Here is a 24,019-nt window from a genome sequence, read left to right on the forward strand (position 1 = left end):
GAAACTCCTCGCATCCGGGGAGGTCGTGGGATCCGCCGCCGGCTGCCGCCGCCGCCGTAGTCACCGGTATAGTTCGAGCCTCGCTTCTTCGGCAACCCAAGATCGCACCCCGCACGGAACTTCTCGAGTCCTTCAAAGAACAAAAAGCACTCCCAAAAGTGGAACTCTTTGTACGTCCCCGCCAAGGGGAACCGACTCTCCGCCTATCCTCCGGCGTCCTCCTCATTCTCGCCCACTAGTGAGCCGACGGAGGGCGTTGGCGTACAACGCCGAAAAACGGCCGACCGCGGCCCCGATGCGCTCCCACCCCTTCCGGACCTCCTCCCCGCGGAAGTCCTTCCCGTGCGGGCAATGCCTCCCGTAGGCAGCTCTAATCTTCGCCCACATGTTGACGACCCGCTGGTTGTTCGCAACCAGCGGATCGTCGCACACCTCCAACCACCCCCGGCCACCCCGGCGTACTCATCCTCCGTCCACTTCCTCCGGCCGGGGGTGTCGTCAACAACGGGCTGCGACGACTCGCCGACCGCCTTGGCCTTCCCCCTCGTCTTCTTCTTCTTCTTCTTCTTCTTCGTCGCGGCCCGCCCCACTAGAACGGGAGTGTCCGGATCGCCGAGATCGATCCCCATGTCATGCAATGACAAAAGGTCATCGCCAGTGAACTGCGTCTCCACCGGGGTCGACGTGTGAGACGAAGCCGTCAAAAAATCCAGAGAGGGACGATAGACCGTGTCCCCCCGGTGACCCCTTCATCCCCCCGTGCTGCATCCCCCCTGCATCCCTCCCCGCCACATCATCCCCATCATCTGCTGCTGCATCTGGGGCATACCTCCCCACCCGCCGCTCCCCTGGCTCCCTTGCCCCCCGCCCGGCATCCCCCACGGCATACCCCCCTGGTTCCCCCCCTGCATCCCCGGCGCACCGGCCATCATCCCCATCAACCGCCCCCAAGGGACGTTAAACCCCGGGCCCATCTCGCCCGCCCATCTGGCCCCATCCAGATCCCACAGGGACCGTGGGAGTCTCGAGATCCACTCGTCGCCGGGACTGGACTCGTTGTTGTGATCCATCGCTCGATGATGCTCTTGTACGAAAGTTGAGAGAGAGAAAACTCGTTAAAACAAGTGGTGCAAATAAAAATGAAACGAAAATCGCGTTTATATAGATTTTTGAAAAAAAAAGAAAACAAAACAAAATTCGGGCGCTGGCCGATCGGGCCGCCACACTGGCGGCCAGCGCCGCGAATCGGCTAGCCGGTCGCTAGCCGACCATTGGAGATGCTCTTATATGGTTGTTACATATTTAGTTGCAAAAATCACAAAACTCGTGTTGCAGTGTCTTTAATTTGATGCATAGAAATGGAAGAAATCATAACTACCAATGTTAAATGAAAAATACAGAAACAGAATGTTTCTCCACATTATGAATAAACACATTCGAATAAAAAAATGATGCAAGTGAAATTATTTTTATGCACAAGAACACTCAATCCACAAAAGAATAAATTTCAATTTTGAATGATTTGCAATTTTAAAACATTCTTTATCTCACTATTCACAACTCACAACGTTTCTTGGGACCTATCAACGTATACGACATCCGAGCTCCGGCGCCTGTTGCTTGGGTCCCGACCGGCCTGAGCTCGTCCAGTCTCATTGGACGCGATACAGAGCGGCTCCTACCAAAATCTGTCCTTGTTGACGCTCAAGTAACCTGACATCACTTTCCCACCGGTGTTCCTCATGCCGTCTATGAGGAAGCACCACGTCGAGCCCAATGCTCCGATGAAGAAGTCGGACTCCGTGGCCATCAAGAAGTTCACGAGAGGATAATTTGTGCTCGTCTCCCTGCCAAGGCTCGCCTCATAGGTCGCCATCGTGATGTTCCCCGCTTGTCGTGTCACGTTCGTGTAGTGAAACCTCCAGCCCTCGTATGATTTTGATCTGTCAACAACGTCCTAGAAACGCAAACGCTTCAACACTAAGCAATATACACATCGGACGTAGTGAAAGATGCGCCTAACAAATGGATAGATAAATAACCTGCATTTCAGTAGAAAGCCACACGCGATTCAGATGTGGGAAGCGCCTCCGAACCTTCACTGCTAGCTTCATGTAATCGTCGAATCCTACCACCTTCATTTCACACGCCTTATCGCCCATCCTCACGTGCATGCTTAACAAGGGACGGGGAAGCCATGGTTTGTGATTCGACCATACGAATCTTTCTATATCGCGCTTGCTCTCTTGTTCGGCCTGCAGGAATGGAAATAAACACGTAAAATGTATTCTCTTTCCATATCGCATCAGTGAAACTTGAACTGAACATGACTAACCTCGAAAAGATTTTTAGAGGATGATGCAAGAACCATTTTCGCAGCTTCCCATCCGAATGCAGTGTGTCGAGCAATGTTCATCAAGTTGCACGTATACTCGGACTGAAACCTCATGAGGTAGCGAACTGCCTAACAAACCAATTTCGTTAAGCATTGAACTAAGAAACGCAAGCTCTTGAGTTAAAGCCGTGTTAGTTTGTTTACCTGAGCTCGCCACCATCTACGATCCATTTTACGATGATGAAGTAACAAGCTCCCGTTTATTTCTGTCGTTGGCTGCATAATACTCCACGGATTTCCCCATGCCCTGAAGCGTAGTATTTTAGTTAGAGTTGCAAATTTCGAGACAGTCGAATGGTAAACTCAATACCTAGGTACATGTCCTGCCCATATTTCTTTGGAAGTATAGTTTTCTTTCACTGTTATAATACCCTTTCCCCATGCTGCTTTGTCGTCCTTGAGTTCAAAGGCTCGTTTCCTGCATTCCGGGGACGTCTCGGGGATGAAATAACACGACCATCTAGAGCGTGACGAACCTACGTAAAAGCAAGTCAAACACTATAATGGAACCTCATAACTTAAGCACCAATTCAAGTGTTTACAACTAGATTCGGAGCAACTAGAAGATCCCGACGGACTCATGTAAAATGAGAATTTCAACACAGACGATTTTTATATGGATGATAGTTTACTCATGAAAACTCGCAAACAAGAAGAAAATTAGAGCGTTTAAGAATCTTGCAAGGCCGATGACGACTAGGAAGCATGACTTCAACTTGTTAACTATCGATCAATGGTGTGAAATATGTACCTTTACAGCCATCATGATCAGCTCTATTGTAGTAGTCTGTAACTAACACCCTCTTTTCGTTGATTGCAATAGCAAGCAGACCGCACATTCCTGCAAGTTGCGCTCCAATGCCAAATCCCGGCAATCTCTCCCAATCCGCTACTAGAAACTTCACAGCAGGATCATTGCAGTCCACGGGATGTTGATGAAGCCACAAGTCCCTCTGCACTTTCCTCGTGAGAGGGTAGTTTTCCTCGTCTGATCCCATGATCTGACAAAATCCATCTGTCATGAGGATTAAGACGAAACATTCTACAGCAGTATCATTTAACACATAACTAAGTGTACAAATTTATGCAAATACCATAACATGATAGAGTGTTAAAATGCATTCAACGTCGAAGCTAAAAGGCAACCTAGTTCATACCCAGGGTGGATAAGCTCCTTTAGATATTACATGATCCCTGTATTGCTTAAGCTGCTCATCAACGGGCGTCAGTGGAAGGTAGTCCAACAGCCCTTTCCAAATTGTCCATGGTGGGAAGCTCCCATTCGGAAGGCGTGTATCAAGACGATGATTCATTTCGCCACTCAACTTGCAATCCTCCAAATGAGGGGCCCTCGGAACATGTAATCTGTTCACTCTTAACTGGTCAGTCGATACACCAAGTAGGTTGCTCCATGCTTTATATAGTAACGAAACATTCTCCTCTGTGCTTTCATAGACGATCCTTTCATTCTCATTAAGAAAGGCCCCGCAGTCTCCACCTAGATCATCAGGCAATGTAAGAGAGATTTACACATTTGGCACGAGCTTAAAAATCGTCACTTTGATCATATTAAGAAATACGAATAACAGCAAGCTTTCCCATTGCAGAATCCCTAATAGCAGGGATGACTAATGCCTAAGGTGAGAGTTTCTTAACTTTCTTGATTATATTCACTTTTGCTGGAAAATGTATCGACATAAGCAAGATTCGTTCGAACCACGCAGCTATGGGTTTGTGGATTCTTTGGCTCTGTTCTACAGTTTATCCTTGACTTACGCAAAACAATACTAATGCACATTTAGTTACAAGATTTCAAGTCCTTTTCTTTAGTAACAGTCCTTATATCCGAAAAGGAAGTATGAGTGAGCCGATATTCGAGCAAGAAATTAGCTGCTTGGCTACATATTTTGGTTGTGTATCTTGGAAGTCTTATATGATCAAAAGTAAGGTCTTTGCTTTTGGCCTAGGATTTAGGAATGAAGGAGAATAGGGTAAGTTGCTTGTGGAGAAAGGCTATCAAGAAAGGAAAAGTGAGGTTATTGATCATTTGATTACCATGTTTACTCCAAAACCAAAAACTAATAATTCTCTCTCTCTCTCATGCCATGGAATGAAGGGGGAAAAAGGGTAAATTGCTTCCGGATAAAGGCTATCAAGAAAGGAAAAGTGAGATTATTGATTATCTCATTACCATGTTTATTCCAAAGCCAAAAGGTATAATACCCTCTCTCTCTCTCTCTCTCACTCTCATGGCTGTATTGCCAAGGAATGAAGGGAAAAGGAGGAAAGTTGCTTCTGGAGAAAGGCTATCAAGAAAAGACAATTGAGTTTATTGATCATCTCATCACCATGCTTACTCCATAACCAAAAGCTTACTATAATATTCTCTCTCTCTCTCTCTCTCTCTCTCTCTCTTGGCTGGATTACCATGGAATGAAGGGAAAAGGGAGGAAAGTTGCTTCTGAAGAAAGGCTATCAAGAAAGGAAAAGTAAGGTTGTTGATCATCCCAATAGTACAATGTTTACTCTCTCTCTCTCTCATGGCTCCAAACCAGTGACCTTATCTGTAAGAACACATATGCCAAGAAAAAGATGAAAACACCAACATACACTCTCTATAAAGAACTCTTGCCAAAATCATAAAGCAAGAATGGAATCTTAAAAAGTCAATCAAACAACTCTCTCTCTCTCTCTCATGGCCTAAACAAGTGTGGCCTTATGAATAAACTTCAAACACTAGCCCAGTATCATGCAACAGCAAATATGTGCAAAAAAGGAAACAAGAAACAAGAATCTGGAAAAAATAACATAATCACAATTACCGATTGATGATGATGTAGAAGAATTGGGAGCAGAAATCCCAGGAGAGAAGAGAGAGATGGAAACACCACCAAAAGAGGAAGCAGAAAATGAGGTAAGGGCAGCAAGAAACACAGAGGTGATGCAAACCCCACAAAGAAATCCCACCACACAAATTTGGCATGGAAATGAACTCCCCATTTGGAAAGCTCTCTGTGAAACCACTCTCTCCAGAGACTTCTGATTCAACCCCTCCATTTTTCAAAATTCAAGAAAAATGAGAAACGTGCTTCCAACCAACTCCCAACTGCAAAATCACATGAACTTTGATTCCCATTTGCACTTTCCCTCCCATTTTATGCCCTCAACCAGAATTACCACCAACACCTATGATTGCAGAAAAAGTGCCTGAAAAAGTAGACCAAAATATTCATAATTCAACACTCACACACTATTTAAACACACACAAACAGAGGTTTACAGAAATCAAGAAAGGAATCCATGCACAGAAAAGATATAGACATTATAAATTCTTCAAAAGCAAGAAATTTCGGTTTAGAAATCTTGGCAAAAAAACTCAGTTGTTTCCACAGAGAAAAGCTCACAAACAGAGCAAATGGGAGAAGGCAAGATGGCGACTTTAGTCCAAAATAAAATAAAATTCAGCAAAATGGATGAAAAAGAAAGGGGTGAAGTGACAAATGCTCAAAGAAAACAGAATAAAGAAACCATGCAAAGAGACACATGGGCTAATCTACTCCCATTTCTTTTTTTTATTATTCGAAAAAATTAAAATAACAAATACAGCTCAATCATGACAAAGGCTGAAAACTTATCTAGAAAAATGAATGAACTGCGGCACACAAGATTATATTTTTATTCAAGAAATGATGAGATAAAAAAAACGCATTACAAGAAAGAAAATCCCACAAAATTAAATTATGAGAGAGAGAGTGAGAGGAAGGAACAAAAATGAGACATGGACAAATCACAATCCCCTGAATATTCAGTTTCAAAGTTGCAGACTTTGCAGTGGAACAGTGGTGAATTTTTGTTCTTTTCTTTTTGGGAACTGTTTTCCTTTTCTTGAAACAAAAACACACCTACTGTGTGTCTACTGTGTGTTGTTGGGTGGTTGTTTGTTTACTCAACTTTTATCATTAGTCAATTTGTATATTTCTTGTACTTTTGCATTTTTTGATAGTATAGTGTAAATATTTCATCTTTTTCATTTGTAAAAGTAAAGAAAAAGTTTTTTAATTCGATGGCTTCTTAGTTACACTAATGACTACAATTGAGCTGTTTTAATCACTGATGATAATAATAATTAATGATTTAAGTAAACAAAGCAGAAGTTAAAGGGGAGATTAAAGCATTATGCGTATTTAATAGGCATTAAATTGAATTGCATGTGCGACTATTGAATTTTATTTGGATATTTAATGAGTTTTATAATTGTACTATGTATATAATTAATTATTAGTGGAACCTTCACGTGCATTTTATATTACTTATAAATAAAAGATTCGTAATCAAGAATTTAGCTACGTTTGTTGAACTTGACTCAAATATGATTGGATACCAATATTTTGATTAATTTTTGTTATCAACTAATTGAGATTAAATTAATCATATAACTTAGAAACAGTTCCGGCCTCCGGGACATGAGGGGCACATGCACTTAAATATATTATAGAAAAAATAATACTAATATATTTTCGAGAAAAATGAATATAAAGACGAAAAAAAACTCAAATCTCAACATTTGATTCGTAAATATTTTACCTAAAATCCTAAACTATAAATATAAGAAGACTAAGGGAGTATCAATAGCATGTAATATGAAAAGGCTCAGGGACGGAGCCAGAAATTCTACATAAGTGGGGCAAAAATATACATAAAGATATTTTAATACATTAAGAAAGGGCAAAAAAAAGGATATTTAAAGAAAATTTAAAATTATCTATTAAAATTAGCATACATGAATTTTTTTTAGGTAGGGCATTTGCCCCTTGTGGAGGCCATATGGATCCGTCCCAGAAAAGGCTTGAAAATAGAAACCACGTTCCATTAATATTTCCGAGCTTAGTCAACTCATATCAATTAATTGTGAATTGAGAGAGTATTATTTTTAGAAGAGGGACATCTTTTTTAGTCCATGAACTTTGTCAAAATATTATTTTAACCTTGAACTTTGAAAATATTATTTGTCCATCAACTATGAGTTAATTATCAATGGAAATACTTTTTTACTATTTTCAAATTTTTTTGGATGAAAATACCCTCAATACCTTGAAAGGTGTATATTTTTATTAAACTTATCACATACTCATATTTTTTATAAATATCTTTACTATATAGTTTTGACGAATTTTCTAAATATAATTTGACCTTCAATATTATCACTTAATTTTGTGACATGCAAGAAAAGTTCATTCTTCAACTTTTTATAATTAAATAATTCTTCAAGTATCGTCTATTGGTTGTGACATTAACTTTTATGAGTATCCATACCTCAAAATATGAGTATGTGATAGGTTATGAAAATATACACCCTTCAAGTTATTGAGGGTATTTTCGTCCGAAAAAATTTGAAAATGGTAAAAAGTACTTCGATTGATATTAACTCATAGTTGATGGACCTCAAATGATATTTTCAAAGTTTACTGATCTAAATTGATACTTTGACAGAGTTTATAGATTATAAATTGATGTTCTCTCTTTTGGAATTATTACGTTAAGAATGTATGATCATTATACAATTTAGTACTACTAGTATGAACAATTCAGAAACTAGATTATTGTAGTATGCATGCACCCTAGTTCCTTGTTTTGATTATGATACATGTTCTAATCATAATAAAAATATAATTAGCTTACTTGAAATAATACAAACAAATCATACAAATTCTGATAATAATACTACTAATGTACTAAACAACTCATTCACTTTTAATTAAATGTGAACATTTAAATAAATTAAAAATTAATAAAAAAATGCTTCAAAATTGAACTATTGTGCGATTTCCAATAGTAAAATTTTCACAAGTGACTCCAATCGATTTAAATACTCATTTGTTTTATAAATTTCAGCAACTGGCAGAAATGGTATAAAAAAACAAATCAGTGGAATTTTGTTTATTGAAGATACGCATGATAGTATGAGTATTAAATATCATTCCAACCCCAATCCCTAACGGTCACATTTCCAAACCTATTGCTCAAATATAAAAGCCTCTCACTCCCATCTGCACAAACCATTTCTCCACCAAAAATTTAGAATATACTCCAAAAAATTCAAGAAAAGTTTTTGGGTATTCAAAACATGGGATGTTTTCCTGCTTGTTTTGGCCATTTAAGAAGTGATCTCACCACTAAAAAGGTAAGTCCAAACCTTTGTAGAAATGAATTGTGTTAGCTAGCAATATAATTAAATAAATGTGTAATTTTTTTTTGTTTGGTTTTAGTGTTTGTCTCAGGATGAATCTGTCAAATTCTTACCAGAAAAGACAGCATCACTGCAAGAGGAGGAGATTGTCGATCCCATCAAACTTGCTTCACAGTTATCTGAGTAAGCTTATACATACCATTTTTTGAATTTTGAGTTTTTTTGGGAAATTTATTGACAGCCATCAATTATCCTTAAAACACAATTTGGTTGTTTAATCAGAGATATTAGCAAGGAAAAAGAAGAAGAGACAGTTTGCAATCACTCAAATGTCAATAAAATGAGTAAAATCAGCAGCAAAAGTGCTAATACTACTAGTTTGGTGGAATGTGGAAATGGCAAAGTTGATATGGAGAGAGGGATTGGGAGAGAAGATCAAGAAACCAGTAGTCATGTTGTTCAAGAAGAGTCTTGCTGCAGCTCTCTCTTCACTCTATCCATAGATTCTAGGAAGCATTTTTTAGCTGCTGAAATGGGAGAAAAAGAGGTTAGCAGCCTACTCAAGGCTGAAGATCCCATGATGAAACAATGTTTCTTTGACAAGTCGAAGGGGAGTGATAGTCCGTGCGGAGGGAAAGGTGATGAGAAGGCGGTCGAGATGAGCCTCTCAAGCTGGTTAGCCGAGAAGTCGCCACAGAACTCACCGGAGAGTGAGAACAATTACGGAGATAGGCTGAGAGTGATTGCAGAAATCAGCAAGTTGAATGGGGCGGTTCCATCGACAACAACATCGTGTTGCAGTGGTGGTGATGATCAGCTGGGTGTCGGGACGGTGGGCCGGTACTGGCGGCAGAGGGGCACCGTTGGTGAGGCGGAGGACGGAGAAGTTTCGAGTTCTGGGAAGTGTTGAGGCTTCTTAGTTTGTATTTGATCTCAGATGCATTGATGTCAGTAATATTTAGGAACCATTTGTTGTACTGATTCAAGATGAATTAAGTTTATAAAAGTAGCAACAAAATGGAACCACAAACTATTTTCAATGAGCAACAAATAAATGGAGTTTCAACCCATACATATTCTACTTTTTATTGAACAAGAATGTAAAATTGATTAAATTTAATCTACAAAAGCTAAGCAAATGGCATTATACATATCTTTGATTGGAGAGCATAGTTTAGGAGGAAAGATTTCAGCAGAGTCTTCCTGCAGCTCTCAGCCGTGAAGATAAGAGCCGATATCAGCGTTCATTGTAGGTCTGATATGACCGGGCAGTGGCCACGAAGGCTCGACTTGTAGAACTGTAATTGTTAAATAGCTGCAGCTATGTGCCCAATTGGTGAAGGAAAAGCATATCTGTTATACATCATGAAATAGCCTCCTGATTTGATCCACTGACGCGGGCATCAATGTGACCGGGCAGCGTTTGTACTGCACCAAGAACATAAACAGCGTTAAAAGAACTCAACATCCATCGAAAAGCTTGATCAGTTTCTCACCACTGAAATCAACTATCCTCAAAGAAACAGAGGTATTTGCATGTACGAACATGTTTCCAAATAATAGTGAGAACATTGTAAGAGAAGAGATCCTGACCTGATTGGTATATTTGAATACACAAGTATAGCAAAACACAAATCCCGAAACGGCCATTACTGATGGGTTTGCACGTTTCTGCAAACATAACGGGCATAGTGTCCTATCTGGAGGTAGTGGAATCCCCTCTTTCGCAACCTGTTTAGGAGAAAATATTTCAGAAAAGGAGCAAACTATGAATTCCCACACAGAAAGAACGGACATTTAGACCGACTCTGCGGGATGTTAAGAGGCAAAAATAAAGAGAGAAGGAAATGCCATTATCTTTAGAGGAGAGATGACCTTTGGAGGCGGTGGTGGTGGAGGAGGAGGATATACGGTTGGGGCTGACATTCTTTCTTCAGCCGACTGGTACCACCATTCCATCATCTGAGCAATCACATATTAGTACACTAAGTAAGAGTAAACTACAGAGAAAATACAAATTCAAAGCATGAATAAAACCTCTAAAAGACATAAAACAGGGACTTCTTAGAGTAGTTGCCAGAAATCCGAAGACAGTAAAAGTCATCCCGGACAAACTGAAACTCTATAAGATCCTCAACTATATAGGTCCGGTGCCTCATGGAACCATTTTGTTGACTATAAAAAAAATTACGTTATGCTAACACATTGAAGACTAGGTATATTCGTATCAGCTTCAAATCACAGCAAATAGCAACTTTGATGCAATGGTACACAACGGCTTGAGTAATTAGTTTAGGAAGTGCATATTGCAATACTTACTTTGAAGAAAAATACAGCTGCAATCAAACCAGTCTGGGCATAGTCAAGAACAGCATATGCACAGGTGAGTAACCCACCTTGTAGTGCCTGAAATGTAATTCGGAAAATTGACCAGTAAGTATATTATCTAAACTCAAACAAACTGTTTTGGTATTAAAAATTTGAACAATCCACATAGCTACAGAATTTGTGCAAGCATAAAATAGATACCAGTAAAGCAAAATCTACAGGCACACCTTTAGCCAAGGGGAGCCGCGTAGTCTCTCTCGTTCACGACTTCTTATTTTTGAAATTCTGGAAGATGTATCCATCTATCTTGACATCAGAAAAAAGACAAGCTCAAGATAATAGTATAAGAAATGAATGCACATAACAAGAAGGAATGCTTGCCAAATCCAAAATACTGTTATTAGTGATATTAGACAGTTGATGGGAAATAAATTCTACTACCCCACTATTTATTGGTAAGTAAGCCTAAAACATTAGTAAGGAACACATCATTGTGAAAAATAAGAACTTTGGAACTAAACTACAATTGCAAATGTCATGAAATTGAAACAACAGGCATGCTTCTTGTCCTGAATGAAGTATTAGACCTCAGTTACTAACAACATCTAGTAGTACATATTCCAGGCCTGACATACAAACATGAGGAATAAGATAAACCTAAGATACCTAAGTCACACACTTCGAAATATACACCTACGAAGCACTTGTGATTTTCATTTACTACTGACCTTAACTGGATTTTCTAATGAATTAAGTTTATAATTAAATATAAGATGCAGACATGAGAAAAATCAAGATATGCATAAAAGAGACCATTTGAGACTCGAGAAACCTTCAGCACGGAAAACATACCAACTCTTGACCAGTAGCTCGACAAACATGAATGCCAAGTGCATGTAATCCCAGAGAGTAGAACCCAGTGGCGTCCAACAAGTACAATAGCTGATAGGCAAAAGATAATCCTGCATATCAGAAACAGAAGAATGATGAAAAACTCAGGTTAAATGATGATAGGCAAATCATAATCCTACACCTCACCAGCTCATAATATCAAATACATGAGTAGTTACGACATAGGAAAAGTAAATGCAACAACCAACAGATCTGAGCTTCGCTAGTCAAACTCAAATATGACCAATCAAAGAAACTACAAATAATTCATTAGCGGTGAAGGGAAAAAACGTACGGACCTTCATTTCCAGCATGCAGCCAAGGGTAGCAAGCACCAACAATCTTCCTCACCCTCTTGATGCATCGATCTCTAGCTGATGCTTCAATATTTGAGACGTCCCTTGACCCAAAGGAATTATTGTCTCCACTAATAAAGTCACCATCAAACCTTTCATCACTATCTCCCCAAAGACTTGCCTGCAGATTAGCTTCTCTTTCCCTGTTGTAGGTGGATTGGAGTTTTGACTTCAAATACGGTAAAACAACCTGCCAAAGAGCAGAAGCATCATTCATCATGAATCACAATATACAAGCATTAATGAAGAAGAAAACTGAAAGGAATGCTAACTTTGCAAAAGGTTAAATAACAATGTAGCAGGTAAATCTCAATATAAGTATAAAAAAGTCCTCAATTTACTCGACTCCTAATTAAGAAGATTCTTACCAGAAATACAACTGAAAGCACTTTTTGACGTTTACGCAAGCCCGTGTGACGGATCTCATCGGCGGAATTTGTAAGCAAGTTGCTCTTTTTCAATTTAATCTTAGCACCCCTTCGCCGTAAGCCATACAATGATTCCGAAAAAGAAGCATCTGAAGAATACATTGGAAGAAATCAACAAATGATAACCACTACCATGCACCAATCAGTACACAAGGTGGAATAGAACAGTCCTCGTGACTCCCTCTTAGTAGCAGAAGCTAATAGAGTAATGTTCACAGAATATTACAAGCCATATTTGTTAGGAGCAGTTACTGAGTCGAGTTTCACCTGTAGTGCGCAAACTGTGAGTTTCAAGGACTAGCATAAGCAGCGCAAAAAACTCGTCTTCATAATCCAAGATTTTATGAATGAAGGGTCTTCTCAGAGCAAATACCTGCAGGTAAGAGACGAAATTTCACCTCAAATCCGCCCCCACCGATTATATAACCAGAAAATTATCATCATCATGAGCTAGTAGACTCCAGAAATGAAGTCTCTAAGCTTGAATTCACCAAGTAAATACACAAGGCAGCAATAGCCGATTATATCTTATAGGTTTTACAACGTAAAATCCATTTTTTTTCATCCAACCACAATAAATAAGCAGATAATATTCAAGGATAATTCCTTTTTTTTGGCGTCAAATTCGACAGATAACGCTTAGTCAATCAAACAGAATTAACTTAGATTAATCATAAAAGCCCAGGCTCCTACTCTATCAATCATCGCAATTTAAAAAATTCCAGCATCTCGATATGATTTCGCTTAGTCGTAAGTAAGCAAACAGCATTGAATTACAGGTTTGTCAACGAAATCGAAAATTGCAGCTAGAGGAATAGGGAATTGAGAGGGGAAATGGTGCAGGAAGTGAGAAGAAGATACGTACGCCGAGCGAGTAAGTGAGGGCGGCGCGTACACTTGACGGCAGCTGCTGTGCGGCAGACATCTCGAAGAATGTCGGCCGCGTACCTTGCCCTCCCACCTGAAACAACATCTCTTCTCTCTCTCTCTATCTCCACTCTTCGTCTTCTTCGCTGCTTTTGATGAGAATCATGAGATTGGCGATTTGCTCCTCAAAGAGTATAGATTTTTCAATTGAGTCCAAATTGTTCTGATAAATACCTAAAGACCCCGCAATTATGCGGGTTTTACAAATGTCTATCTTTGGCCAATTTTGTCTGGTTAGCCGTTAATGATCGCATTTATCTTGATCTTTTCTGAATTATTAATATTCTAAATTATGAACTGTATTAAATTATTCCTAATTTTTATTTATATTAATTGTGTTTTAATTGTTTTCAATCTATCAATTTTATCTCACTCCTTGGCTCAATTCTGTTGTTGGATACATGGAGTGAAAATTCAATAGTATAAAAATTGATAAAGAGTTCAAAGATTGAAAACATAATTGGAGAATTAAAAAATAAATATAATTATTAAAGATTACGGATCATCTAATGAATCAAGATCCATCCAATAATTGTTGGGTCGAAGGTATAAATTTATATACTATTTATGATTTTATTGATAAGTAATTTTGTTCGGATCCACATCAAGAGCCAAAAAAGAGAGGTATTTTCATCTTATTTTGAGAACTTTTTTCATTCGCAATATTTAGTTTGGATTCATCTCTTAAGCACGACTCTTAACACTATCGACACCTATTCATCTCATAATATTAGCATGATTCGTGCGCAAGGATGACAAACATAAATCAAGAAATAAACTTTCGAGAACGGAAATATTTATGCAAAAAAAAACAGAACCTAAAAAAAACAGGAGAGAGAGAGGGAAGAAGTCAAAACTAATTCAATCAATTTAAATGTAGCTTTGACAGAATATGGATTGTCTAAGATTGCTGCAATGCAATCACACAAAAACTTATAACTATGCAGTGTAAAGAAGTTGTCTATAAACAATGGCTTGAGATGATGAGCTTTGGATAATCACAAGAATAAACAGATCAGGAAACTGTATCGAAACGAAGATGACACTTACGGTCACTGCCAATCAACGTGCATCGCTCCAGCAGAATTCGGGGGTTCGCTCTGGAGTTGCAAGGAGGTCGAAAGGTTTCCCGACACTATCTTTCAAAATGGAGATTTGGCCTTCTTTCATTAGTATGTCTTCGTCAAGGGCCTCTATTCTCTTTCTCAACGCGTTGACCTCGGAATTCAGCAGCATGTTACTCTCAGTATGCCGCTTTACCTCCTCCCACAACATATCTCTCTCTTCGGATACCTTTGGTAATATCCCCCTCAGTATGGCCAACTCCTTTTTGCAGTCTTGCAGATCCTCGTGGAGCTGACTGACTGTCTCGTCCTTTTTTATCATCTGGCGTGCAAGGAAGATAAACAATATCAACAGAATATTATGGCATGGTATTATTGCTTTAAAAACAAAGACATGTAGAGGAAACTTTGTGCTTCTGTGGCAGAAATAATTAGGTTTCGTCCACGTTGTATCACGCGTATGTATGACAATAATCATCAGTTGATTTGTTGCTACTTTATCAATGAAGTAAGAAGCTTGTGTCATGAAACAGACATTTTCCAGTATGAAGGGAGAATATCATCAAAACTTGTGTTCTAGACCTCCAGAGCATATTTAGTTTCTCGATTTTCATGGTGGAAATCCGACATCTATCATCATTACGCTAAAGGCGGTCATATAGAGCTTTTCAAATAGATGCAAAAAATTTGCGCACATAATGAGCAAATATGGGTTCGGTGTGGATATAGCTGGTGTGGAATTATTGACCAAGGAGAAAATATACACAAACTTTGAGAGATTAACGTTCATACGAAAGAGCACCATGACATGAAAGGAGTACAATTTTTTGCAAAATGTGCCCTTATGCTTAAGAAAATGTAATGCCAGTTGACTCATGGAAATAAATGAATGCCACTTGACTCATCTCTGCACACAACGAATATCTTTCATGTTCGGTTCACAAAGAAGAATGAATTAGTGTTCAAACATACCTGAAGTTCAACCTCTTTCATCTTGTGGTTTACACAAGAGAAGTTATCCACTGCATTTTGGACCTCACTTTTGAGAACATCATTGCCTCTAATAGCAGCAGCAAGCTCGGCTTGCAACTGCTCCACATCAAGCTCCCTGGAATAAAGCCTCTCGCGCAGCAAACTGGTCAACAGGGTCTCTGATTTTAACTCTGATCTGATTATGTCCTGGAAGGGAAACCAAATAATGTTTTGTAAAGTGCGTTGGGTCGATATAAAAAGGAGAAATGGCATTTGAAATGTAGAGTAAAGAAAAAAGCTACCTCTGATGTCTGTGATTCAACTCTCATGACAGGCGTTTGATTATCAGTACCAACTGGTTCAGACTTCTCATGCATCAAAGTGGACTTCTCTTGAAGGACATAAGACATGGTCTTCGAACTGGTTGCTAAGTTCTCAGCTGCCCGCTCTAGACCTTGGAGCTTCACTTCATATTCAACAAGAACTTGGCCATCTAAACATGTGGCGGAACCTGGCCCTTTGTTCAATGGAAAGCCACCATTGGTTTTAACATATTCAATTAACTTCCTGCCATGTTGGCTGGTCTCAGTAAGCAGTGGGAGTATTTGACTTTGCAAGGAGCAAATGCGACTCTGTAGCTCTCGGTCCAACTTAAAAGTTGAAAATCCACCTTCGATCCCTATATTTTTCAAGCGATTGAGCAGATCAATGTTCTCTCTCCTAAGTGAATCAACATCAGCCCTATATGATTCCACCTCCTTCCTAAGAGCGTGTTCCACTCCTGTCAGTCTAACATGTTCGATTTGCAGTTTTGCAATTCCAAAGTCAAAACTATCCTTAGAAATTTTCTTACTAAGTTCCTCACATAGACTTCGTAGTCCCTCAATTGTCCTCTCTTGATCGTTACAGGTTCTTTGGAGCCTACTGACAGCTTGGTGCATATCCTTACACTCACAGACCTTCTCCTCATACTTCCTTCGAATGCAATCACCTTCTTCTTCTGCTGCCCTAGTTTTTTCTTGCAGCTCAGATATTGTTTTCTGTAAATAAAGGTTCTCCTCCCTAGCTTCTTTAAGTTGAGTAGATAATTCAACAAGTTGTTTGTCCGCATTTGCAGATTTGCTTTTAGTTTCCATTTCCCTTTCACTAGAGGTTGAGGCTTCTCTTTGGAGGGAAACATTCTGCTCTGCTAGTTCCCGCACCCTTTCCCGAAGCCTATGTTCTTCTGACTGTAATTTCTCGAGCTTGAGAGACCACTCTGCTGATCTCCTGTCTAATTCCTTTTCAAGAGCTACCTGTATCTCATTTTTTTCCTTCACCAATTTGCGGGACTGTGCTTCCAGGTCTGCCTTTCCAAGCTTAAGTTTTTCTCTAAACAAGGCCCTCTCAGCAATCCTATCCTCAAAAACTGCTGAAACCTCTCCAGCCAGATTTACCTTTTCCTCTGCTAGGCTTTTAATTGCCTGGATCAAAGTTGGCACGCCAAGTCCTTTTAACTGAAAAAAGTTTCCCTTTTGAAGCTCTTCCGACAGCGTTAGAGCACGGTCCTCAGCTTCCTTGAATTTTTTAAATAGTTCAACATCATTGTCTGTTACAGCATCAAGATTTTCTCCAGCCATGTCTTTATCACCAGAAAAAGAGTCCTTTTCCAAGTATTCAGAACTTTCATCATGGCGAGACCCATCACAAATCTCATCATGCCAATCCATTGCAAAATTCTTTGGAGAATCTTCATCGGGATATGCATTGGCATATCGATTCGAGTTCCTTCCATAGACATCTTCAATGGTGATTGGATTCTCAGAGTCAAATTCAGTAGACCTCATCTTAGGCTGAAACTTGGACTGGGAAAGTCTCTCAACCACATGTTTGGCTAGTTTTCGTGGTGATTCATTGCAGTACCCATTATTACACCCATCTTTTGAGGGAAGCGGAACTTGTGATGTCTTGGAATCTCTGAAAGATCGAGACTTAGGTTTTTGCTTCCTAGCATCATTTGCAACAGGTGCAAAAATATTTGGCGGCTTCTTTACCACATTTCCATTTTCAAATTGGCTTCTCGTGGAGAAATTGCTTTTGGTTTCAAACCTTTCCATCTGTTCTCCATCAATGTAACGATCCAAAACCTTACTAGAGCAATTAGAGGAGATATCTGACAGATCAGAGAGAGATCCAGAGGCAGTGCAGCCATATTGCTCCATGCTCTTTGCATTCCGAACCATAGATGTATCTACAAAATTTGCCCTGGTTTGCCTCTCTGGAGTAAGAGTACGATATCTGAAAAGGCAAGAGAATTGCTACTCAGAGAGAAATCATGTTGATGAAAAAATTAACATGAACAGATCAAAAGTATACAAGATATGCAAGGAACAGACAGAACCTACCTGGATGAATGGTGTCCTGGTTGCTTGTTTGGATGATGACCAGAACTATGTGGAGAACCAGTTTGCTCACTGTAGTTCCTCATCCCTTTTCCAGCATCATGAAAAGATCCGGATGAAAATGAGAGGCTTCTTCTTAGAGAGGGTGTGCTACCATATACCTGATCTTCCGCGGCATGCTTGTTTTTAACAGACTTATCAGCTTTCTCTGTTGGTTTCTCCCAGTAAACTTGCTTATCTGTTGCCGGTTGGGAGACATTATTTGATGATTGTGATTTGAAAAAGAATAGCTTCTTCATCTCTCTGAACTTTTAACTCCAACAATTGCTACTTATCATTGAATGTATAAACCTGTACGTGAATCAACCAACGGGAAAAGAAAAGGAAAAAAAAGTAGATACTTGTATTAGTGAGCTTGCAATGGTTAGGAAGCAAATAAAAACAAACTAGTTTATGAAGAGCATTTAGGGAAGATTTCATAACAGTTCAATTTCATTAATCTTTTAAGCATGTCTGTTCAAGGATACATAGTTAAAACAGATGTACTCATTGCGATCCAAGCAAACAGATTGTGATCAAGTTAAATGTGATGAGTGGGAAAACAGATAAAGATAGCACGGAGAAAAAGATCGCATCAGCAAAAGAAAGATTGCAGCATATAACATAAAGTGAAAACGAAAAAACAAAAGCAATACTCTTTTGAACATCATTTTGACCTGTATAGTAGGTAAAAGAGCTCAAGCAGCACTATTAGAGGAATTGAAACGTCTACAACTATCATTTTGAAATACCAATATGTATACAAACAGAAAAGGAATGCATAAAAAATTACCCCAGCTTAAAAGAAAGAGATTTTAAAACGGCATACATATTCTTGAATAAACAACCCTTGGATCCAGAACATCTGAAGTCCCTACTACAGAGTAATTTACTAACAACTACACTTCACAAAATTGTACTTGACTATTAATTTAGTATAAAAAATAGACTATTTTAGATTTCTGCAAAGATGAGTAATGATTCCAGAGACCACCTTCACCGTTAGCAGGAATCATGAGGCATGCAATAAACAAAAGCACTAATCAATGTGCTTCTGATCCATTATTGCAAAAAAGTATTCATGTGAATCAGTATGACTCTTCTATGACCCACCTACCCTCACATCCACCAACAATTACAAAGCAAGATCATCAAATATTCACAATCAAATAGGCATCAGTTTCAACAAATTCAAATAATTCTGCATACGGAAAAAACAGCAAATCGACAACTAAAATTCTTAAATTCTTTTTTCCGGTCAAAAAATAAATAAAAGCAGAAAAGGGAGGAATAAAGAAGAAGACGAAGATACTTTCTGTTTCTTCAATCATTCAGACGATTCAGAGCTATTCAACAAATCAACCATCAACTTCCCCAACTTAATTTAAAATGGAGAAAATTCACATTACTCTCACTCGTCATGCGCCATAACTCCTCGAGCAATAAATCAACCGTTAGAAACTTTTCAATTTCAATTTGTTTTCAATTTTTGAAAACTTGAAAACAGAAAAGAATTCAACATTTTACAGGAATTCAAGCAAGGAAGATTAGGAATTAGCTGTACTTACCAAATATAAGTATCCACGAAATCTGACTCACGGAATTGATAAAATGAGATTGATTCAACAAAATGTATATATTTGGTGAAGATTGATAGAATGACGCGCAATCAATTAGGGAGAGAGAGGGAGGGTTTGATACTTTGATTTAGTAGCGAAATTGAAGAAAGCGGCCGTTGAAAACACAGCTTCACTACTGATAGTGTAAATTGATAATGATTAGATTTGATTGAGATTTATTGGAAAGAGAAGGGTAATATGGTCAACCGCCGAAAGTTTAAATTTTGATGTGGCGCGTCTTGCGGAGCGTCTATTTATGGTGGGGCCTTGTGAGCATAGGGCACGCACCCGCAACGCGAAGTCTCGAGCTTGTTATTCCGTATTTCGCAACGTGACTAGACGGCCACGAATCATAATGTGTGATATGATCCTCGTTCTTGTTTTGAAATTTGATCGGCTTGGAACATGGTGGATAAATGATGCCACAAATGTTTAATGAGTTGGATAAATTGAAAGTTTGAGACAAGCTCGATAAAAATAAAACTCTTTAAAATTGGGTGTGAAATTCTTCCACATATGGATCTTTTTATTGGGATTAATTCTAAAATTAAAAGGAAAACAAACTATATGAAAATAAATTTGTAAGGAAATCCTAATTGGTAGTATAAAATACGGAGTAATAATCAATACATTTCCATCTACTTATTATACTAACTTAGTAAACAAATACTACCAAGTCCCAAAGTCTTGTAAATTTTGAAATTAGCGAGAATCCTATTTTCTGGGACTCTTTTTCTTCGATGTCAGTCCACTAGTCTTTAATCTTTGATTCACTTCCATGTAATTAAATTAATGTATCTTTGATTGTTTAAACCTCCATCTTCAATAAGTCTCTTGAATAATTCTTGAGTCAATATTTTTTGAAATAATCCATTCAATTTATCCTTGAATTTCTTGGCTCGGCATCTAGTGATGGCCAACTACCACTGTAATTTGTGGTCTTAAGCTGCATCATTGTAGATTAGTGTTTTGGCAGGCAAGCCTACAACCACAAGTCATTTCGTCACTTATCCCACCCCTTATGGATATTTATGACTTGTATTGAAGTTATATTTTTACTGAATAGGTTCATTTTTTAATTTAGCAATAAGACTAAATTGAATAAGTAGATTTTTTGGACTATGAGTCAAGATTTGCTGGACGATGCTCACATCCTAGACAAAAATTGTGGATAAATAACAAATCGACATGATACACATTCATTAGAGTTGTTCAAATTGGTATGTTTTGCACCCAAATTAATGGGCCAGGAAAACAAAAGCATTGTAAATTTTAATTTTTTTAGTATGTTAATTAATAAAAAAAATTGTGTGGTGTACTTGCCATTATAACATTGTATGCATGCACCCTACTCCAAAAAAATACAATATGCATTGTACCCAAAGCCTTATTAAGATTGCAGAGTAAATGAAATTTTGAGAAATATAAATAAATAAAATTTTGAGAAATATAAATAAATAAATAAATAAATAAATAAATGAAATTTGAGTATATTATTCCGAGCCCATAATCACTCTAATCAACATAGGCCCACTACTAAATGCATCGACCCATTTACTCACACCATCCGGGTCGGGTTGTGATATTATCTTCAATTTCTTTCATTTTTTTTTTCAGCTTAGATAGATTGAAAGAGGAAAAGCTTCAAGGCATGGAGAAGGAAGAGATTCAAGGCGTTGCAGAGAGCAATTCGCCCTCAAACTTGCTTAAAAATGCTAAATCTAATCTCGTTACCGCCACTAGCGATGACAGTTTGAAGGAAATCTTTCGCCAAATCAAAACCTCCAGAAGCCCCGTAAGCTAATTCTCCCTCTTTGTTTCGTATCTGTATCGTATTTGTTGAATGAGAGTGATTGAGTCTCGAACTGATTTCTTCATCGGAAAAATCTGATTTGCAGACGGTTATCAACTACGGCGCTTCATGGTAATGTCCAATTTTCCGATTATTTAGCTCTCTGTTTATGTATACAAGCATTCTGTTAGCGCATGGTGTTCGATGAAATGCTTGAAAGGTGAAAATTAGATGAAATGTTTGAGAGATGAATCTGTTTAAGTTATTTGAAGAAATGCTTGAAGATGAAAACTGACTTGAAAGTGTTTGAAGAAATGTTTGAAGATGAAACTGAGTGAAGAAATGGTTGAAAGATGAATTACTTTAAAACTGTTTGATGATATGCTTGAAAGGCAAATGATTGGTTGTTTTCAATTTTTCAGGTGTCGTGTTTGCAGTCAGATCCTCCCTGCATTCTGCGAATTGAGCAGCAAGTTTTCGAAGCTGTCTTTTGTTTATGCTGATATCGACGAATGCCCAGAGACGACGCAGCACATACGGTACACGCCCACGTTCCATTTCTACAGAGACGGTGAAAGGGTTGACGAGATGTTTGGGGCCGGAGAAGAGCGTCTGCACGATCGCCTCTGGCTGCACTCGTGAAGAAGGATGGGCAGTTTCCGACACGAAACGCGAACACGAACACGACACTAAATTATTGTGTTATATGAACACGACACCATAATTTTGTGCTTATCTGTGTCAAAAATTATCAGCTGTACTTAACGTCATTTATGGAAAATCTCTCCTTTCTAAGTTTAATTTTTTCTACAATATTTAATCAGTGCAAAGAGTTAATCTGCTCTATACAAAAAGGGATAATTACACCATGAATACAAAATATTTCACGGATGTTTCAATTAAGTACAAAAAAGTTTAACATCATATGTATCATTCAAAAGGTTTTGTTAGTGTTCACATTAATACATTCCATCTAAATAAATTTAATGCCGTTAGTTTTCTTAACTATTCCATAATCCATCCAACATATCAGTATAGTACTACTAGAATTTTACCTCAAGAAGAGATAACTTCGCTCCAAAAAAATCTGGATAACTTTTCCCTCTAATTACATGTAAACTTTGATTTTTCTCTAAATATTTTGGTGGGCTTTGAATAAATTATACTCCCACACACCAAATTTAATAGGGATTTCAATTCGATTTTGTTTGAGAGTATTCCAACTCAAATTTTTGATTCATAGTTTTGATTCGAGAGTATTCAAACCTTAAATTTTGATTCGTAGAAGTTGGTGGAATTTTTTCAACATTGCGCTTAATTTTTGCTTCTTAATCAATTAAAATTGTAGTTTGATGTGTGTGTCAACATATTATTCTATTTGGCTGTGTATATTTTTACTGAGCAATAGAATAAGGGAGTAGTATTTTAAATATGGCTAAACTTGTAAGTTTATATGCTCGTATGTGATTAATCCAGTTGCATTTTATGAGTTTTGATTGCTATGATTGTGGTTTAGTTTAGAAACATGTAACACAGTAAAAATAGATGGCACAGAGATAAATTGCAATAAACTCTAATTCTTTTATCCATTATTGAATAGGATTAAACATAATAATTAAGAAAACTAACGGAGTTAAGTTTATTTAGATGGAATCTATTAATTTGAAGACTAATGAAACTTTTTGTATGATATACATAAATTAAAACTTTTTGTACAATATTGAAACATTGTTGAAACATTTTGTATGTACGACGTAATTACCCCAAACAAAAACTACATTACTATCCACTTTTGGTTTTTAGTTTCTCCAACAAACTTTGTAAATACGAGCACTCCCAATGGTCCGGCGATACACTCGGCGATTTTTCGCTGAAAATCGCCGAGTTATCGCCGGCCGTTGGGATGGTTTCGGCGATAATTCTACCGAATTAACGCCAACTCCCGATTCATCGCCGAATCATCGGCGCCCACTGTAGGCGCGATTCGGCGATTTTTCGGCGTTTTTTTTTTTTTTTGTTGAGTTAGGGAAAAATAAGGGAGAAATCATTGGAACAGTTGGCTAAAAGTTGGCTAAAAATTGGGGATAAATTTTGGTGCTGATGTGGCGCTGATGTGGCAAGAGTTGGCTAAAAATTGGGGAGAAATAAGGGAGTTTTTAGGGAGAGCATTGAGAATGCTCTACATGTCTTAAAATGTACTCCCTCTGTTCGTGAAAAAATGCCTCGTTTTGCTATTTTGGGATGTCCGCGGTTTAAAGTCTCATTTGTTTTTTTCATTTTAGGTAAGGAAACCCAGCATGTACTTAATTCATTACACTCACATTCTATTATAAAACCAATATATAAAAGTGGAGTTCACTTGCCGCTAACTCATTTCCCCATTTTTTTTTTACAAAGTCAAACAATTTCTTAAAATCTGTGCCATCAAAATAAGGCTATAAATGGTAGACGAAGGGAGTAAGAATTTTACTTTTTCATTCCATAAATAAATTAACTTAAAAATCCAATCAAAGTTGAATAGAAACAGGCACGTCTATCTCAGATGATGCGTAGACATTAAATGTAGTCTTTCCGATTGGCACATCACTTGATGTTGTCGATACTCAAAATTCGAATTTTGTTTCACAAGCTTTACATATA

General features: G+C 38.1%; 5 protein-coding genes across 9 annotated transcripts; 2 read left to right on the forward strand and 3 right to left on the reverse strand.

The window, feature by feature from the left end:
- Positions 1-1,485: 1,485 nt before the first annotated feature.
- LOC125210299 lies at positions 1,486-6,189 on the reverse strand. 4 transcript variants are annotated; one of them, XM_048109877.1, is made up of 9 exons: positions 6,174-6,189; positions 5,218-5,602; positions 3,553-3,893; positions 3,147-3,396; positions 2,706-2,871; positions 2,540-2,642; positions 2,336-2,464; positions 2,043-2,255; positions 1,486-1,957 (listed from the first exon to the last, which is right to left on the reverse strand). In XM_048109877.1, exons 2-9 carry the CDS (start codon positions 5,450-5,452, stop codon positions 1,679-1,681), a joined length of 1,716 nt encoding a protein of 571 aa, XP_047965834.1. In that variant the 5' UTR covers positions 5,453-5,602; positions 6,174-6,189; the 3' UTR covers positions 1,486-1,678. The 4 variants fall into 4 exon arrangements, with proteins under 4 accessions (XP_047965834.1, XP_047965828.1, XP_047965820.1 ...); XM_048109871.1 differs by lacking the exon at positions 6,174-6,189 and adding an exon at positions 5,800-5,943; XM_048109863.1 differs by lacking the exon at positions 6,174-6,189 and adding an exon at positions 5,717-5,943.
- Positions 6,190-8,470: 2,281 nt separating this feature from the next.
- Positions 8,471-9,625, forward strand: LOC125202743. Its single transcript, XM_048101188.1, has 3 exons — positions 8,471-8,576; positions 8,662-8,765; positions 8,865-9,625. Exons 1-3 carry the CDS (start codon positions 8,520-8,522, stop codon positions 9,490-9,492), a joined length of 789 nt encoding a protein of 262 aa, XP_047957145.1. The 5' UTR covers positions 8,471-8,519; the 3' UTR covers positions 9,493-9,625.
- Positions 9,603-13,616, reverse strand: LOC125202742 (peroxisome biogenesis protein 12). Its single transcript, XM_048101187.1, has 10 exons — positions 13,451-13,616; positions 12,853-12,958; positions 12,526-12,674; positions 12,101-12,347; positions 11,763-11,872; positions 11,138-11,212; positions 10,902-10,988; positions 10,458-10,544; positions 10,176-10,313; positions 9,603-10,010 (listed from the first exon to the last, which is right to left on the reverse strand). The coding sequence occupies exons 1-10, from the start codon at positions 13,556-13,558 to the stop codon at positions 9,939-9,941; spliced, it is 1,179 nt and encodes a 392-aa protein (XP_047957144.1). The 5' UTR covers positions 13,559-13,616; the 3' UTR covers positions 9,603-9,938.
- Positions 13,617-14,353: 737 nt separating this feature from the next.
- LOC125187105 (COP1-interactive protein 1-like) lies at positions 14,354-19,703 on the reverse strand. Of its 2 annotated transcripts, none has more exons than XM_048083666.1 (5): positions 19,537-19,703; positions 17,933-18,280; positions 15,851-17,825; positions 15,549-15,755; positions 14,354-14,898 (listed from the first exon to the last, which is right to left on the reverse strand). In XM_048083666.1, the coding sequence occupies exons 2-5, from the start codon at positions 18,226-18,228 to the stop codon at positions 14,575-14,577; spliced, it is 2,802 nt and encodes a 933-aa protein (XP_047939623.1). In that variant the 5' UTR covers positions 18,229-18,280; positions 19,537-19,703; the 3' UTR covers positions 14,354-14,574. The 2 variants fall into 2 exon arrangements, with proteins under 2 accessions (XP_047939623.1, XP_047939694.1); XM_048083737.1 differs by lacking the exon at positions 19,537-19,703 and adding an exon at positions 19,281-19,390.
- Positions 19,704-21,191: 1,488 nt separating this feature from the next.
- LOC125201715 (thioredoxin-like 3-3) lies at positions 21,192-22,180 on the forward strand. Its single transcript, XM_048099938.1, has 3 exons — positions 21,192-21,382; positions 21,486-21,511; positions 21,802-22,180. Exons 1-3 carry the CDS (start codon positions 21,239-21,241, stop codon positions 22,019-22,021), a joined length of 390 nt encoding a protein of 129 aa, XP_047955895.1. The 5' UTR covers positions 21,192-21,238; the 3' UTR covers positions 22,022-22,180.
- Positions 22,181-24,019: the final 1,839 nt, after the last annotated feature.

The sequence above is a fragment of the Salvia hispanica genome, chromosome 1 (assembly GCF_023119035.1).
Source record: "Salvia hispanica cultivar TCC Black 2014 chromosome 1, UniMelb_Shisp_WGS_1.0, whole genome shotgun sequence".
NCBI lineage: Eukaryota > Viridiplantae > Streptophyta > Magnoliopsida > Lamiales > Lamiaceae > Salvia > Salvia hispanica.